This window comes from Ranitomeya imitator, chromosome 3 (genome assembly GCF_032444005.1).
Source record: "Ranitomeya imitator isolate aRanImi1 chromosome 3, aRanImi1.pri, whole genome shotgun sequence".
Lineage (NCBI taxonomy): Eukaryota > Metazoa > Chordata > Amphibia > Anura > Dendrobatidae > Ranitomeya > Ranitomeya imitator.
This window is the reverse complement of record NC_091284.1, coordinates 387,631,232-387,647,922: the sequence shown is the minus strand read 5'-3', so window position 1 is coordinate 387,647,922 and position 16,691 is coordinate 387,631,232. Positions and strand designations below refer to the sequence as shown.

General features: G+C 41.0%; 1 protein-coding gene across 1 annotated transcript in view; it reads left to right on the top strand.

Annotated features, from left to right (window-relative positions):
* Positions 1-16,691, top strand: part of COL9A2 (collagen type IX alpha 2 chain) — a 114,757-nt gene that overhangs the window by 44,632 nt on the left and 53,434 nt on the right. The window contains exons 5-9 of the mRNA XM_069756980.1: positions 7,509-7,562; positions 9,491-9,526; positions 9,614-9,637; positions 9,716-9,769; positions 15,549-15,602. Coding sequence (XP_069613081.1) covers positions 7,509-7,562; positions 9,491-9,526; positions 9,614-9,637; positions 9,716-9,769; positions 15,549-15,602 — 222 coding nt within the window. The remainder of the gene's footprint in view (positions 1-7,508; positions 7,563-9,490; positions 9,527-9,613; positions 9,638-9,715; positions 9,770-15,548; positions 15,603-16,691) is intronic.

Below are 16,691 nucleotides of genomic sequence, written 5' to 3'. Positions count from 1 at the left end.
GGTTATTGTCAGATCACTGTATGTGCTCTGACCGCTATGTCCATTGTGGTACTGAATTGCCTTTCATAACAGTACAGGAAGCCAAAAGTACTAATGATTCTCAATAGAGGGAAAAAAGAAGTTCTGAGACCATTTTTTTTTTCTTTGCACTGTGTTTTGCCTTTTTTTTCCCCTAGACATTTGGGTGGTTCAGTACACAGGTGTAGCGATGGACATTAGAAGTCTGTCTTCATTTGTGGATCAGCTCTCGGCAAGAGTACAAAAGATTCAAGACACTATTGATCAGAAATCTATGTTCGAACCAAGAATTCCTATTCCTGATTTGTTTTTTGGAGATAGAACTAAGTTTCTGAGTTTCAAAAATAATTGTAAATTATTTCTGGCCTTGAAACCTCGCTCCTCTGGTGATCCAGTTCAACAGGTTTTGATTGTTATTTCTTTTTTGCGCGGCGACCCTCAGGACTGGGCATTTTCTCTTGCGCCAGGAGATCCTGCATTGAGTAATATCGATGCATTTTTCCTGGCGCTTGGATTGCTGTACGATGAACCTAATTCTGGTACTGAATTGCCTTTCATAACAGGTAGCCATGCTGGTTCAGTATGCCTTCAATTTTGAATAAATCCCCAACAGTGTCACCAGCAAAGCACCCCCACACCATCACACCTCCCCCATGCTTTACGGTGGGAACCAGGCATGCAGAGTCCATCCGTTCACCTTTTCTGCGTCGCACAAAGACACGGTGGTTGGAACCAAAGATATCAAATTTGGACTCATCAGATCAAAGCACAGATTTCCACTAGTCTAATGTCCATTTTTTGTGTTCTTTAGCCCAAACAAGTTTCTTCTGCTTGTTGCCTGCTCTTAGCAGTGGTTTCCTAGCAGCTATTTTACCATGAAGGCCTGCTGCACAAAGTCTCCTCTTAACAGTTGTTGTAGAGATGTGTCTGCTGCTAGAACTCTGTGTGGCATTGACTTGGTCTCTAATCTGAGCTGCTGTTAACCTGCAATTTCTGAGGCTGGTGACTCGGATAAACTTATCCTCAGAAGCAGGGGTTACTCTTGGTCTTCCTTTCCTGGGGCGGTCCTCATGTGAGCCAGTTTCTTTGTAGCGCTTGATGGTTTTTGCCACTGCAGTTGGGGACACTTTCAAAGTTTTTCCAATTGTTTGGACTGACTGACCTTCATTTCTTAAAGTAATGATGGCCACTCATTTTTCTTTACTTAGCTGCTTTTTTCTTGCCATAATATAAATTCTAACAGTCTATTCAGTAGGACTATCAGCTGTGTATCCACCAGACTTCTGCAAAACACAACTGATGGTCCCAACCCCATTTATAAGGCAAGAAATCCCACTAATTAAACCTGACAGGGCACACCTGTGAAGTGAAAACCATTCCCGGTGACTACCTCTTGAAGCTCATCAAGAGAATGCCAAGAGTGTGCAAAGCAGTCATCAAAGCAAAAGGTGGCTACTTTGAAGAACCTAGAACATAAGACATATTTTCAGTTGTTTCACACTTTTTTGTTAAGTATATAATTCCATATGTGTTAATGCATAGTTTTGATGCCTTCAGTGTGAATGTACAATTTTCATAGTCATGAAAATACAGAAAAATCTTTAAATGAGAAGGTGTGTCAAAACTTTTGGTCTGTACTGTATGTGTATGTAATGCGTGTATACACTGTATGTGTGTCTTCAAAATATATATGTATGTGTGTAGAGTGTATATACTGTATACAGTCATGGTCGAAAGTGTTGGCACCCTTGAAATTTTTCCAGAAAATTAAATATTTTGCCTTGGAAAATAATTATTGCAGTTTACACATGTTTTGTTATAAACAAGTTTATTTATTTTGTGTGTATTAGAACAATACAAAAAGCAGAGCAAGAAAGGCAAATTGGTCACAATTTCACACAAACCCCAAACCCCAAAAATTGGCTGAACAAAATCATTGCCACTCTCAACTTAATATTTGCTACACACCCTTTGGAATAAATATCTGCCATCAATCACTTCCTATATCCATCAGCAAGCTTCTTACACCTCTAAACTGGAATTTTGGACCACTCTTCTACTGCAAACTGCTATAGGTCTCTCATATTTGAAGGGTTCCTTCTCCCAACAGCAATTTTAAGATCCCTCCACAGGTGTGCAATTGGATTTAGATTCAGACTCATTGCTGGCCACATCAGAACTCTCCACTGCTTTATTTCAATCCATTTCTGGGTGTTTCTTAAAGTATGTGTGGGGCCATTGTCCTGCAGGAAGACCTATGACCTAGAACACAAACCCAGCTTTCTGACACTGGGAACTACATTGCGACCCCAAATCCTATGGTAATACTCAGATTTCATGATGCCTTACAAACAGTCAGGGGACCAAGTGCCAGAGCTAGAAAAACAACCCCAAAATGTCTTTGCACCTCCATGATATTTGACTGTAGATACTGTGTATCTTGGTCTCACCTTTCCACATGATGATTTCCCAGAAGGATTTTGGCTTACGCATGTACATTTTGCTTAAACGCAGTCTAGTTTTTTTATATCTCCAAGTTAGCAGTGGGGTCCTCCTGGGTCTCCTGCCAAAGTATTTAATTTTGTTCAAATATCAATGAATAGTTTGTTCTGACACTGACGCACCCTGAGTCTACAAGACTGCTTGAATTTCTTTGGAACTTGATTGCGACTACTTATCCACCATCCAGACTATCCTGCGTTACAACCTATCAGATTAGCTACAGTGCCATGGGTTGTAAACTTCTTGATTATGTTGTGCACCATGGACAAAGGAACATCTAGATCTCTGGAGATGGACTTGTAACCTAGAGATTGTTGATATTGTTCAACAATTTTGGATCTCCAGTCCTCAACACTTCTCTCTTCCTCTATCTTTTCTTCATGCTTAGTGTAGCACACACAGACACACAATTCAAAGATTGAGTCAACGTCTCCCTTTTTATCTGGCTTCAGGCGTGATTTTCGTATTGCCCACACCAGTTACTTGCAACAGGTGAGTTTGAACAAGAGTCACATACTTGAAACAAAGTTGTTTACCCACAATTTTCGAAAGGTGCCAACAATTTTGTCCAGCCCATTTTGGGGGTTTTGTGTGAAAATATGTCCAATTTGCCATTTTTTCTCTGTGTTGTTCCAATACACTCAAAGGTAATAAACATGTGTATAACAAAACATGTGCAATTGCAATATTTTTCTGGGTGAAATGCCTCTTTTTCTGGAACAATTTCAAGGGTGCCAACACTTTTGGACATGACTGTATGTATGTGTGCAGTGTGTAGATATGTTGTATATGCATGTGTGCAGAGTGTGTATATACTGTATACAGTTGTGTGAAAAAGTGTTTGCCCCTTCCTGATTTCCTAATTTTTTTTTAACATGTTTGTCACACTTAAATGTTTCAGATTGCCAAACAAATTTAAATATTAGAAAAAGATAACACAAGTAAGCACAAAATGCAGTTTTTAAATAAAATTCTTTATTATTATGGGAAAAATAAATTCAAACCTACAGGGCCCTGTGTGAAAAAGTGATTGCCCTCTAAACCTAATCACTGGTTGGGCCACCCTTAGCAGCAACAACTGCAATCTGCAATCTGTGCTTTATATAGCTAAAATTATGGGCTGGCTTTCACAGGAGGATCGTAATGACAGGTAGATAGGTCTTCTGCAGACCCTCAGCTGTCATGGTAACACATCAGCGCACAGTGATCATATTGTGGGCATGCCAATGCGAGCCTGGAATGAAGTGCACACCTACCGGCTCTTGTTAAAGAGATTGACAGCAGGATTTAACAGGTTAACAGCCGCAGGCAGAGCTTCACTCCCCCTATGCCTGTTGGAGGAACATGATGGCTTATTAAATCAATTGTCATGTTCTGGGAAGATGCGGATTTGTCGTGCGAGCCCACATCAAAGGCAGAGACGCGACTTTTGACATACAAGTACATCACAGGTCGCAAAGAGGCTAATGGTGCAACATTTTTTTTAAACCCCGTTGCAAAAATGCAGCCCGCCAGCACACCTTGCAGTCATTCCAATGGTTTGTTATTGTTTGCATTCTGAACTTCCTGCCAGCTCTCCTTCTAGGCCTGTAGACTATAATTTTTCATAAGGCAGAGCTGTAACTGTCCCACAACTCTCACCCTTCAAAATTCTGTATTTTTCCACTTCAGCTACAAAGCACCATCCTGAAACTCCTAAACAGTCTCAAGATGGCTAAATCGCTGTACACACAGTTTTCTCTTCATAACTTTCCTCCTACTTCACCGAGTGTGTGGTATGCTGACTTATTTCTATAGTCAGTAATAATACATGTGTTGACATTAGCTCAACACAGGCTCAGTGTACAGCAAAGGATCATGAGTACTATAATGTATTCATGAGTAATAATATAATCTAGCACTCTAATATGCCCAGCATCTTCCCATCTCAAGTTAATAAGATCAACTGTCCGCCTTTCTGCTCTTCTTTCTTCTCACACATCCATCATCACTGTAAACTTGCTGAGGACCACAGCACACGTGCTCTTTGATATCACTGCTCAGTGATAACTGGAGAGCAGCTGCCGAGCAATTTCTGTGGCAGATAGTGTGGAGCAGTAGGTCACATCACCACATGTGTCAGCTCAGGAACAGAGCAGAATTTTAAAAGCAAGTAAATTATAACGTTTTTCAGTTCTCATAGGCCTGGAAAACCCATTAAGTACTTAAGACATTTTAAAAAAAATGGGATTATTATACTTGCCAAAGGGACAAAAAGTGACTTGGCCTAAAGTTGGTTTAGATACATTTCCATCAAAAGTAATAATAAGTAGATACAAAAGACTCGATTCATCAAGACTGGCATTGTTCACGCCAGTATTGATGAGAGGGCGTGCTGGAGTCATATGCTACTGATTCACGAAGAGGTGCACGCTTCCTCATGAATAAGGAGTGTCTGACAAGTGGTGTGCAGCTTCGTTAGGGACGGGTGTGAGATTTCTGACATAAGGAGCAGAGCACCACAGCTCGCCATGAATTAAACAAGCTGTGGTGACTTGCCCCCAAGGTGCACCTGCCCTTCTCAAGCTCTGCCCCAGCTCCATCCCATCTCCAGCCATGTGAGCTAAGCTTGGAGAAAACTGGCTTGAAAACGCCAAAAGTCACAAAATTTTGCTGAAACTCCAAGTTGCGTCCAAATTTTTGGACTTTTCAAAGTATTAAGTTTTGCTATTTGGTCTGTTAAAAATTGTATTTAGTCATTGTCTGATGGACGGCTTTGGTAGAAGCTGAACCTTATGTATACTTTTGATTGTTAATTTATGTATATACTTTCAACTTCCTGATTGTTAGATATTTGCTTAAAGTGGGCCGGCTAATGAATTGTGTCAAACACACAGCACTAAATCAGCCATGATGAAAAAGGAGGCTGGCTTAGTTAATGAACTGAGCTGGATGGCCAACTCTTTAAGCATATCATCAACAAAGAGAGGTAGAGCAAGCTCTCTTCCTGTTTTAGGCCGGTTTCACACGTCAGTGTCTCCGGTATGTGAGGTGACAGTTTCCTCACGTACCGGAGACACTGACACACGTAGACACATAAAAATCAATGCATCTGTGCAGATGTCATTGATTTTTTGCGGACCGTGTCTCTATGTGCCAAACACGGAGACATGTCAGTGTTCGTGGGAGCGCACGTATTACACCGACCCATTAAAGTCAATGGGTCCGTGTAAAACACATACAGCACACGGACGTTGTCCGTGTGCAGTCCGTGTGCCGTGCAGGAGACAGCGCTACATTAAGCGCTGTCCCCCCCACTGGTGCTGAAGCCGCGATTCATATCTTCCCTGCAGCAGCGTTTGCTGCAGAGAAGATATGAATAATAGTGTTTAAAATAAAGATCTATGTGCCCCCACCCCCCACCCTCCTGTGTGCCCCCCGCTGTTCTGAAAATACTCACCAAGCTCCCTCGTTGGCTCTCGCTGCTTCCTGTTCTGGTCGCATCTTCTCCTGTATGTGGTCACGTGGGGCCGCTCATTTACAGTAATGAATATGCGGCTCCACCTCCCATAGGGGTGGAGCCGCATATTCATTACTGTAATCGGCGGCCCAACGTGACCGCATACAGGAGAAGATGCTGCCAGAACAGGAAGCAGCGACAGCCAACGAGGGAGCTTGGTGAGTATTTTCAGAACAGCGGGTGGGCGCAGAGGGGGTGGGAGGGCGGGGGGCACATAGATCTTTATTTTAAACACTATTATTCATATCTTCTCTGCAGCAAACGCTGCTGCAGGGAAGATATGAATCGCGGCTTCAGCACCAGAAGCTGGTACGTGTGGTACCCAGCACGGTGCGTGTGGTACCCAGTGGGCACACGGGCGGCACACGTGTGCCGCACGTGTGCCACACTGATGTGCCACAGAAACGTAGGGGCACACGGACACGGATAATTCCAGTACCGATTTTTTCCGGTACTGGAATTATCTGGACGTGTGAAACCGGCCTTAGAGTGAAAGTGGCGGTCACACAACTAGTTTGTCAAGATACCTAAAAGGATTAACATACATTGGTAGGTTAATTTAATTTACATTTGGAAACCAAAGAAAAAGTTTTTGTGTCATTGGATAATTACTTTAAAGAAAATTATTTTATACCTTCTTTTCTAACAATATATTCTGTAGTCACTTGGTTGGATCTTGTCACATAATGATTGTCTTGGGGCAATCCACCCTTGAATAATGAATATAAAAAAATATATTTATTTTACTCACTTATATTTTGTCATTAATTCCACAGCGCTTTACAGACATCACTGTCCCCATTGAGGCTCACAATCTAAATTACCTATTAGTATGTCTTTGTAATGTGATAGGAAACCAGAGTATCTAGAGGAAACCCACCAAACTCCTTGCAGACGTTGTCCTTAGTGAGACTTGAACCCAGGACCCCATAGCTGCAATGCTGTAGTGCTACTCACTGAGCCACCATTTAATGGCACATTAGGTAAAAAGTTCAACCTTTACCAAGAACTATACTCCATCACTTATGTTTCTGCTTCCGCTGAGTAAACGGCAAATAAGTGTTTTTTTTAAATGTTGTGTTTTAATTATCAGAAAACAGTGGGAAATACAATTAATGTACAGTCCAAAGTGAAAATCTAGGGTCAAAATATACAGTAGTAGTAGCATGATGGCTTATTGTTTACCAGCGCTGAGGTTCTGGGTTCAAGTCTGACCAAGGACAACATCAGCAAAAAGATTGTATGATCTTTGCGTGGGTATCTCACACTTTCAAGACATAATGATAGGGAATTTAGATTGTGAGTCCCAATGGGTACAGTGATGATGTCTGTGAAGCACTGCGAAATTTGTTGATACTAAGCATAATAAATAAATAATAGACATGAGTAAGCTTTCTAATTACACCAAGAACAATCTGCCATGGACCTCATTACAGCCTGGTCCATTACACTATAGTTTGTCATGACAACAAATTCACTTTTCTTGCAGGGACTAATTGGCGCTAAGGGAGATCCTGGTCCACCAGGTCGTTATGGAGCAAAGGTAAGTGATGAACTTTGTGTTTTCATAGCCTTTATTGAGGGCTATTTCCTAACTTGCACAAATGCACACTACTGACTTTATCTACAGTGCATCGATCGGCAGCCTTCTTAAACTGGGCTCCTCTTTGTTACTTCAAAATGAAGAAAAATAATGGAAAAATAATCCTGCATGATTGGTAATTTGGTACATTCAGCAGTAAGAGCAGGGCTCCTTTGCTGCTTGGGCTCCAGGCAGAGGTATCTCCTTCCATTACATTGCAGCACCAGTGCAGAAAAAAAATCAAAAGTAGAAAGGTCCTTCCATGCAGTGTACACCAGAGTAAAAGAAGACCATTGATTCATGTTAAACATCTAACTAGTGATGAGCGCAAGTGCTCGTTACTTGACTTTATCTAGGTTGCTCGGGTATGCACCGAGTATCGCGGGTCCTCAAGTGACATGTTCACATCCCCATGCCCACATGTTTCGCGGCTGTTAGACCTGTGACACTTAGGGCATACCCGAGAACAGTGGGCAAACCTGAGTAACGATCACTAGCACTCATTACTATTAGGCCACGGTCACACTTGCGAGTGCAATGCGAGAAACTTGCACAAGTCTTTCCCATCAATACCCGACACTGCCGCCATCTCTCGGGACCGGAGCATTCAGCTACATAGAAATACATTCAGCCACACACTACGGTCCCGAGTGCCGGGTATTGATGCGAGAGACTCGCGTGAGTTTCACGTATTGCACTTGCAAGTGTGACCCCGGCCTTACTCACATAAGCCACACTTCCCGCCCCCGGCTTCCTCTTGTTGGAAGGAAACAATGCATGCTTCCCAGTGCCTAGTTCGGGCCCTAGGCCCTGGATGTTACAGGACTGTCCGCTGAAAACAGTTGCCGACGTTCTAATACTGCCAAATCGTCCATTTTTCTCCTACCCTTCATCCCTCTGGCCTTTAATTCCTGCTAACACTTTACCTATCTCAGGTCTAATCTCCAACTCTCATCTGTCTGACTAAAATCAGGACGTGCTCACCCTTATTAACTGACCCTGCCCCCTTCCTTGGCTGAGCTGTTCCCCACCATTTTACTGTTCCTAAACCTGTGCAACTTACTTCCCATAACTAATGTGACCACAACTGCACTTTTCCTTCTCTATTCTATACATCTGTCCTATACTTAACCCCGTACTTTCCGTATATATTATACATAAATCACATTATACATTTATCAGAGTACATTACATTAACTGCAAACATTAGTGCCTATAAAGTCCTATGCATCTCCACATATTAATATAGTTCCGAAAATAATATAAAATCACACACTTTGCATAAACACTGTTTTAAGAGTGAGAAGCAAATGACTGCCCCTGTCACTCCCTTACATACAGTATCTACAGATCAGTCAGTGAAAAAAAACGGACAGCACTTAGATGGCATCCGAATACTGTCAGATGTTTTTTACAGACCCATAGACTTGCATTGCCGATTTTGATCTGACACTTGGATCAATATTGGACACGTCTCTGTGATTTCGCACCGATTACTCGGGCTAAGGAAAAAAATCTGCCATGTGAATAGTTTCATATCATAGGTACAAGGGCTATCCGTAAAAAAAACAGATAGCACTGGCACGTGAAAAACTGACGTTTGAATCAGGCCTCACTGAGAGGGCAGTGTTCGTCATCTGTGTAACGTCCAGTGACTAAAACTAACAAGCAGTGGAAAAACAGATCATCACACGTAAAACAGTCTATTTTTTTGCAGAATGGACATGGATGTGTGAACAAGGCTTTATTACTAGGGATGGAAGAAATAGCAGGAACAGAGTGGAAGGAAGGCAGATAGAATATACAGTATTGGTTATAGATAGTTCATGAATTACAAGACGCGTGCAATTTCTTTACATTTAATAGCATTTTTTAATTGTGTTACATAGGGCCAGCCAGGACTCCCAGGGACACCTGGAAAACCAGTGAGTATGAATGTTTCTTTGATCGCTGAAATGTACTTTTATGGGAACAATATAAACTATTTATTTATCTCACCATTTTCATATTAGGGCCCTGGTGTTGCTGGACTTCCAGTAAGTGTAGCCTATCTCATTATTATTACTAATATTACAACTTTATTTGTAAAAGGATTGACAATATGGCTTTTTTAGGGTAATCCAGGACCTGTTGGGCTTCCTGGAGAAATTGGAGCAACAGGACAAAAGGTAAGATTTGTTATACGATGCTTGTCAAATTCAGCAGCAAGATGATTACCAATGTATCTACAAATGAAAAATGGCTTTCTGATCAAATGCTCATAGATGAAATGCTATTGTGTTCATGCAGATGAAATAGCAATTACAGGTATTTTTTTACAGAAGTCACTTGTTTCTAATGAATAAAAAATTGTAAAGGAGTTGCCCAGGATAACGGAAAAAATGTTTATTTTTCAGAAATATAGCCACACATGTCGACACTTTGTGTGGGGTATTTTATTTCAACCCCGTACACTTCCATGGAGCTTAGCTGCTATATTAGACTCAGCTCATGGACAAGTGTGGACAAGTTTCTAATCCAAAGCACTCATGTTTTTCCAATCCTGGGCAGCACCTATAAAACATCTAGATAGTGTTGTATGTTTTGTATTAAAACATATGGATGGCCAACCTGTTAAACAAATGGAGGGCTATTTTAAAAGTTTGCCAATGATTAAAGATTTGTTAATATGGAACGATCGGCGGCACAATATGACCACCAATTGGTACACTTGGTGACTTTTTTTTAATGTCACTTGCAGTGGCGTAACTAGTCCCTGTTCCCCGGGTAATCTAACTACAATGAGTATTAACAGTGCGCTCTTGTGAGACCTCATCACTTCTCATCAGAGCTGACAAGGGAGTGCATTGCCACTCTGCATATTGCACAGTGATAAGATCCTACTGAGCATACGCTTGAATTGAAAACCAATGCATGCTCAGTAGGCCAGAGACTAGCCCAGCCTCTGAAAAGGATGTCACTGATTATGCTTTATTTTAGGGTGTGGGCAGAGGCTGCCCGCTGATGTAGACTTGTTTGAAAATCGCAGCATGCACTAGGGGTTCTCACATAAAATGTCATCAAACAGGAAATAGGTACAAAAAATAAAGCAGATAGCGTAGTGATGGTATGATAGAGACTTTTTAATTAAAGTATATTAGAAAAGGGCTTTGATTATGACATGAAATAGGCAGATATTTAGGATTAAAATAAATGTTAGTTTTGAACCACCCCTTTAGGACCCATCACATGTCTACTTAAAAAAATGCATGTATATTTTTATTATCAGTGTGGTTTTCTGTTGGCCATCAATGTGTAAGTGTGTACCAAACGTAGAACAGAAAAAAAGGCTTGTTTTTATGTGTCAAAGATGTGCAAAGATGATAGATAGATAGATAGATAGATAGATAGATAGATAAACTCCAGTGCCTTGCATATGGAGTTTATTGTACAGCTTTGTATTAACCAATGAAATAAATAAATGGAAAAAAATTAACATGGGGTCAGCCCCACTTTTTGTAAGAAGCAAAGGTAAAGCAGACAGCTGTGAGTTGATATGATCAGGCTGGGAAGGTCCAAGGTTATTGGGCTCTTCCCAGCCTAAAAATAGCAGCCAGCAGCCACCCCAGAAGTGGTACATCACATGAGATGCTCCAATTCTGTTGCCTTGGCTCTTACCGATGCCCTGGTGCATTGACAATCAGGATAATGTGGCTTGGGTTTGATGTCAGCTGTGAATTGTCCAAAAGTACAGCTCACATCAAGCCCTAGTGTTAGTAATGGAGAAATTTCTATGAGACACCCCCATTACTAACCCAGCAAAAAAAGGAAACACACACAAATACTTTATTGAAACACTATGAATTCCACAGCTGTTCAACGTAGTCCAGCGAATCCAGCATAGTCCGGTGAATGGTAATCTGAAAAGGACATATACACAAAATACAGAAAAATAAAACAAAGACACATTCCCTCATTCACCACTTTCTTTAAAAAATCCCAAGCAGGTCCGACGTAGTCCAAACAAATCCGACATCAGTAACATTACCACTTTCAGATGTTTCGGATCATGCACAGCGACTCTGAAGAGCTGTAACATTTCTAATATCACCGCTTTTCTGAGTCACTCAGTGCTGCATTACCTGGAGGTGGTGAAAATAATACGGACATGTGAGGATCGCCATAGGATTTAATGTCTATATGTGGATACATGTCTCCGGTATGTGTAAAAACATGTACCGTAGACATGTACAGCTGAAACCAGAAGATTACATACACTATATAAAAAGACACATATGCATGTTTATCTCAATATCAGACATGAAATCAGAATAAACCTTTCTCGTTTTAGGTCAATTAGGATTTCCATAATTATTAATATTTGCCAAATGCCAGAATAATGAGAGAATGTTTTAAGGCATTTTTGTTACTTACTGCAAAGTAAAATGTCTACATACATGTAAGGAGGTGGCGAAGACCCTCGGTTGCTCCCTCTCTCCTCCCCTGTATGTAATCATTAGTATGCATTCATATGTCTGTACTGAATCTATGTGCTGTGTCTGCCATGTATAATTGTTGTGATGTGTTTAGTATGCACATGACAGAGGCAGAGACAGAAGGGGTTAATTTAGGGGGCTGGACTTGCAGCCTGAAGCAAGCAGGAAGCTCCTGCTTCCTGTTCAGAGCCCAGGCAGGATGGCCTGAGGCAGGGTGTGTGTCCCCGTCTGGGGGCACAGGTGTGTCCCTGCTTGGGACAGAAGGAGAAGTCTTCTGAGACAGAAGGGACCACCGGCTGGGGAGAATAATGGCTGCCAGGACTGTTAGTCACAGTAACTGGATTTGTGCCCCAGCAGAGACTTTAGCTCCGGAGAGCTTGCTGAGAGTCATGGACTTTGCTGCTGCAGCCATTGCTGTGATTAGGGACAGAACAGGAATTATTTCATCTCTTGTTTATTTCTTCTTGTTCATCATTAAAATACAAGTTGCCACTGTTGGGCCCTATATAGTGTGAAGTGTGGTTCATCCGGAGGACGCTGTCCTGTCATGGAAAACAGCTGCTGAACTGAGGAACCCACTGTGACCTGGGGCGAGGACCAGAACTGTTATTTTATGTGTAAGGGGTCAGAGTGTGGACTGACTGACTGCAGTAGACTCGCCCGTAACTACCACCCCATGCCACCTTGTTACATACACTAAGATTACTATGCCTATAAACAATTCTGGAACGCCGATATGATGATGTCATGTGTTTGAAAAGCTGGCAACAACTGAGTTAATTAGAGACACACCTGTGGATGTATTTTAATGCACACCTGAAACACACTGTTTCTTTGTGTAGCATCATGGGAAAGTCTTAAGTAATCAGCCAAGATACCAGCAAGAGAATTGTGGACTTGAACAATTGTGGCTCAACCTTGGGTACAATTTCAAGATACCTGAAGGTGCCTCATTCATCTGTACAAACGATTATACACAAGTACAAACGAGATGGGAATGTTCAGCCATCATACTGCTCAGGAAGGAGATGGGTTCTGTGTCCCAGAGATGAGTGTGCTTTGGTCCGACATGTGCATATCAACCCAAGGACAAAAAGCAAAAGACCTTGTGAAGATGATGGCGGAAGCTGGTAATATTGTGTCAATATCCACAGTGAAACAACTACTGTATCAACATGGGCTGAAAGGCCACTCTCCAGGGAGAAGCCATTATTCAAAAGGAATATAAAAAAGCCAGATAGTTTACAAATGCACACAGGAATAAAGACCTTAATTTTTGGAGACATGTCCTGCGGTCTGATGAAACTAAAATTGAACTTTTTGGGCATAATGTCCATCATTACATTTGGAGGAAAAAGGGAGAAGCTTGGAAGCCTAAGAACACCATCCCAACTGTGAAACGGAGGGTGGCAGCACCATGTTGTGGAGTTGTTTTGCTGTAAAAGGGACTGGTGCACTTCATACAATAGATGGCTTAATGAGAAAACAAGATGTGGCAATACTGAAGCAACATCACTAGACATCGGTTAGGAAGTTAAAGCTTGGGTGGAAATGGGTCTTCCAAATGGACAATGCCCCAAAGCATACTGCCAAAATGTTACTAAAGTGGCTTAAGAATAACAAAGTCAATGCTTTGGAGAGGCCATCACAAAACCCTGATCTCAATCCTATTGAAAATTTATGTGTGCGAGCAAGGCAGGTGTAATCAAGGCGACCTACAAACCTGGATCAGTTACATCAGTTTTTTCAGGAGGAATGGACCCAAATTCTGACCAACTGTTATGAGAAGCTTGTGGAAGAATATCCCAAACATTTGACCCAAGTTATTCAGTTTAAGGGCAATGGTACCTAATACTAATAAAATGTATGTGAACTTTTGACTTTGCAGTAATAAAAACGCCTTAAAACATTATCTCATTAGTCTGGCATTTAACAAATATTAATAATTATGGTAATCCTAATTGACCTAAAACAGGAAACATTTATTGTGATTTCATGTCAGATATTGAGAAAAACATGAATATGTGTCTTTTTATATAGTGTATGTAAACTTCTGGTTTAAACTGCACATGTGAAGAACTAGACTGGATTGCACAAAGCCCTGAAGTCATCTAATCAGAATCACTTTTGTTACAAATGAGAATGCTAGCTAGGAGATTTTATCATCCAACTTGTCACACAGCCTAAGAATAAACAATATCCATTGTTTTCACTGATGGCTGCATTCATAAAACTGAGAAATCGTGAACAATGGAAAGAAGGTTTATATTTACAAAGGCTTATTGTATATTTCCATTTCTTGGCTGACTATCTTTATTTATTGTCTATAAACTTAAGAACCTTTAATATTCTCATGGCTAAATATATGCAAATCCTTGAAATGGGGGAAATTTAGCATATTTATGTAAGATGCAAGAATTTATCAATAAGAGAAACTGTAGAACAGTAGTGAGATTGTTGTATTGTATTTAGTGCAGCTAAGTAGACATTTCTTTTTTATGCCATCTGGCATATAGGTATATTAAAGTAGCTTTAAGAAAATGAGCCAAGTCTTATATACCTTTATCAAATCGAGTTAATTAAAATACTGGTTTAATTCACAGAGATTTGGGGAGATGGGAAAATCTAACGAGTTTAACAAGAATAATCAACCTTAGGAAATGCTACTCTTTTATTGTTTTTTGGAAGCTTTTTATCCCTGAGATTTTTTTAAGCATTTTTAAAGAGGTTGTTGAAGCATCTTTTGTTTTCTACACTGTGTTTGGCAGCCTTTTGGCTTGACGCTGTCAAGTTTGGAGCGGATTCCACAAGGGACCTGCCTCAAAGAAGTCGCTTTCATTTTCTTTTTATGAAAAATCTCATGGTAAAAAAAAATCTAAAACACATTTCTCGTATGAACAGCAAACAAATTAAAATTAATAAGAAGAGTATCGGAAAGAGTTTTTAAAGTGTTTTTGTTTTACAATGTGGGGCGGATTTTTATAGATAAACCTCTATACCTTTAGGGCAGAGGTAGTTAGACAATGAGATGAGCAGATTTTTTAAAATTTGAGTTTGTCAGCTTTACCGAATATTCCCAAAATATTCGATTTGCAGTGAATAAATTCGCCATGGATCTCAAGAAATAGAGCGGGGCTGTTGCTCAAAATTTAGTGCATACTTACTACACAATAATGCCAATATTGGTATGAAGTCCAGTGTAGAGTTAGAATATTGCACAAACACACAGCTTTTTATTTGATGCATATATGTACATTACATTTTATTTTATTGGCTTATCAGTACAACCAGTCATTTTTTTTTTTATTTTGTGGTAGTCTTTTAATTAACTCATATTCCTTTTTCCATTACTATTCTGACCGCTACTTAGTTGTTTCCTGTTAGGTCAATTTATGGGGAATATTCTGGGGGTAAAAGTAAATTATTTCTTTTTACATTAAGTATATTAGTTTGTTTCTTCTTTTTTTTTCAGGGAATTAAAGGACCGCTTGGACCTGTTGGACCACCTGGGCCTCCTGGAAAACCAGTATGTACAGATATATTCTAAAAGGAGTTATCAAGTATTTTTATGTTGATGACCTATTCGTAGGATAGTTCACCAATATCAGATAGTTGAAAGACCCTATATCCCCATCAATCAACTGTTCCTGGTGCCGGTGGCGACTAAATGTGATCAGTTGGGAAGTCTAACAGCATACCTCCTTCAACTATAAAGTGGCTCCAGCAGGGTTCTGCAGATACAACTGTATTCATTTTGATTAGGGGGTGGATGCGCAGGGTACCTGCTCTAGCTACTATACTGTTGACAGAACTGTCCTGTATATCTCTATAACTGACCACATCTGATTGCCTTCAACAGCAGGAACAGCTGGGTGTTGGACCTCCATAGAACTGATGTTAATAACCTATCCCAAAGGCACAGTCATGCGGCCTTATAAATCAGACCGAGATTGGAACACAGTGCACAGACTGGCCGGCGGCTCTCCCGACACAAGTGTGACAGCTGCATAGAAATACATGCACTGCGTTCCGATATCAGTCTGATTTATATGGCCGTCTGCTTATGCCCTAAGGATAGGCCATCAATATAAAAGTGCTGAACAACCCCTTTAACACTGAAGGAAAACTGTGATTAAAATATTCTTGTATTGCGAAAGAGAACCTGTCAGTACCATTTTGTCATATAAAGTAAAGACATGACTGTAATGGCGCTATAATACGGTAATACTGATCACATTGATACCGTTGGTGAAGATATCCACTTTGTGGTTCTTCTTTAACCCCTTTCTGACATCAGATGTACTATCCTGTCGAGGTGACCCGGGCCCATATGACCATCGACGGGATATTACGTCATACGCGATCAGTGAGCGCGGCCGATCGCGTCCGGGTGTCAGCTGATTATCACAGCTGAAATCTGGCACTATGTGCCAGGAGTGGTCACGGACCGCACCCGGCACTTTAACCCCCGGAACACTGCTATCAAACAAGATCGCAGCGTTCTGGTGGCATAGGGAAGCATGGCGCAGGGAGGGGGCTCCCTGTGTGCTTCCCTGAGACCCTCAGAACAACGCGATGTGATCACGTTGTTCCTCCAGTCTCCTCCCTGCAGGCC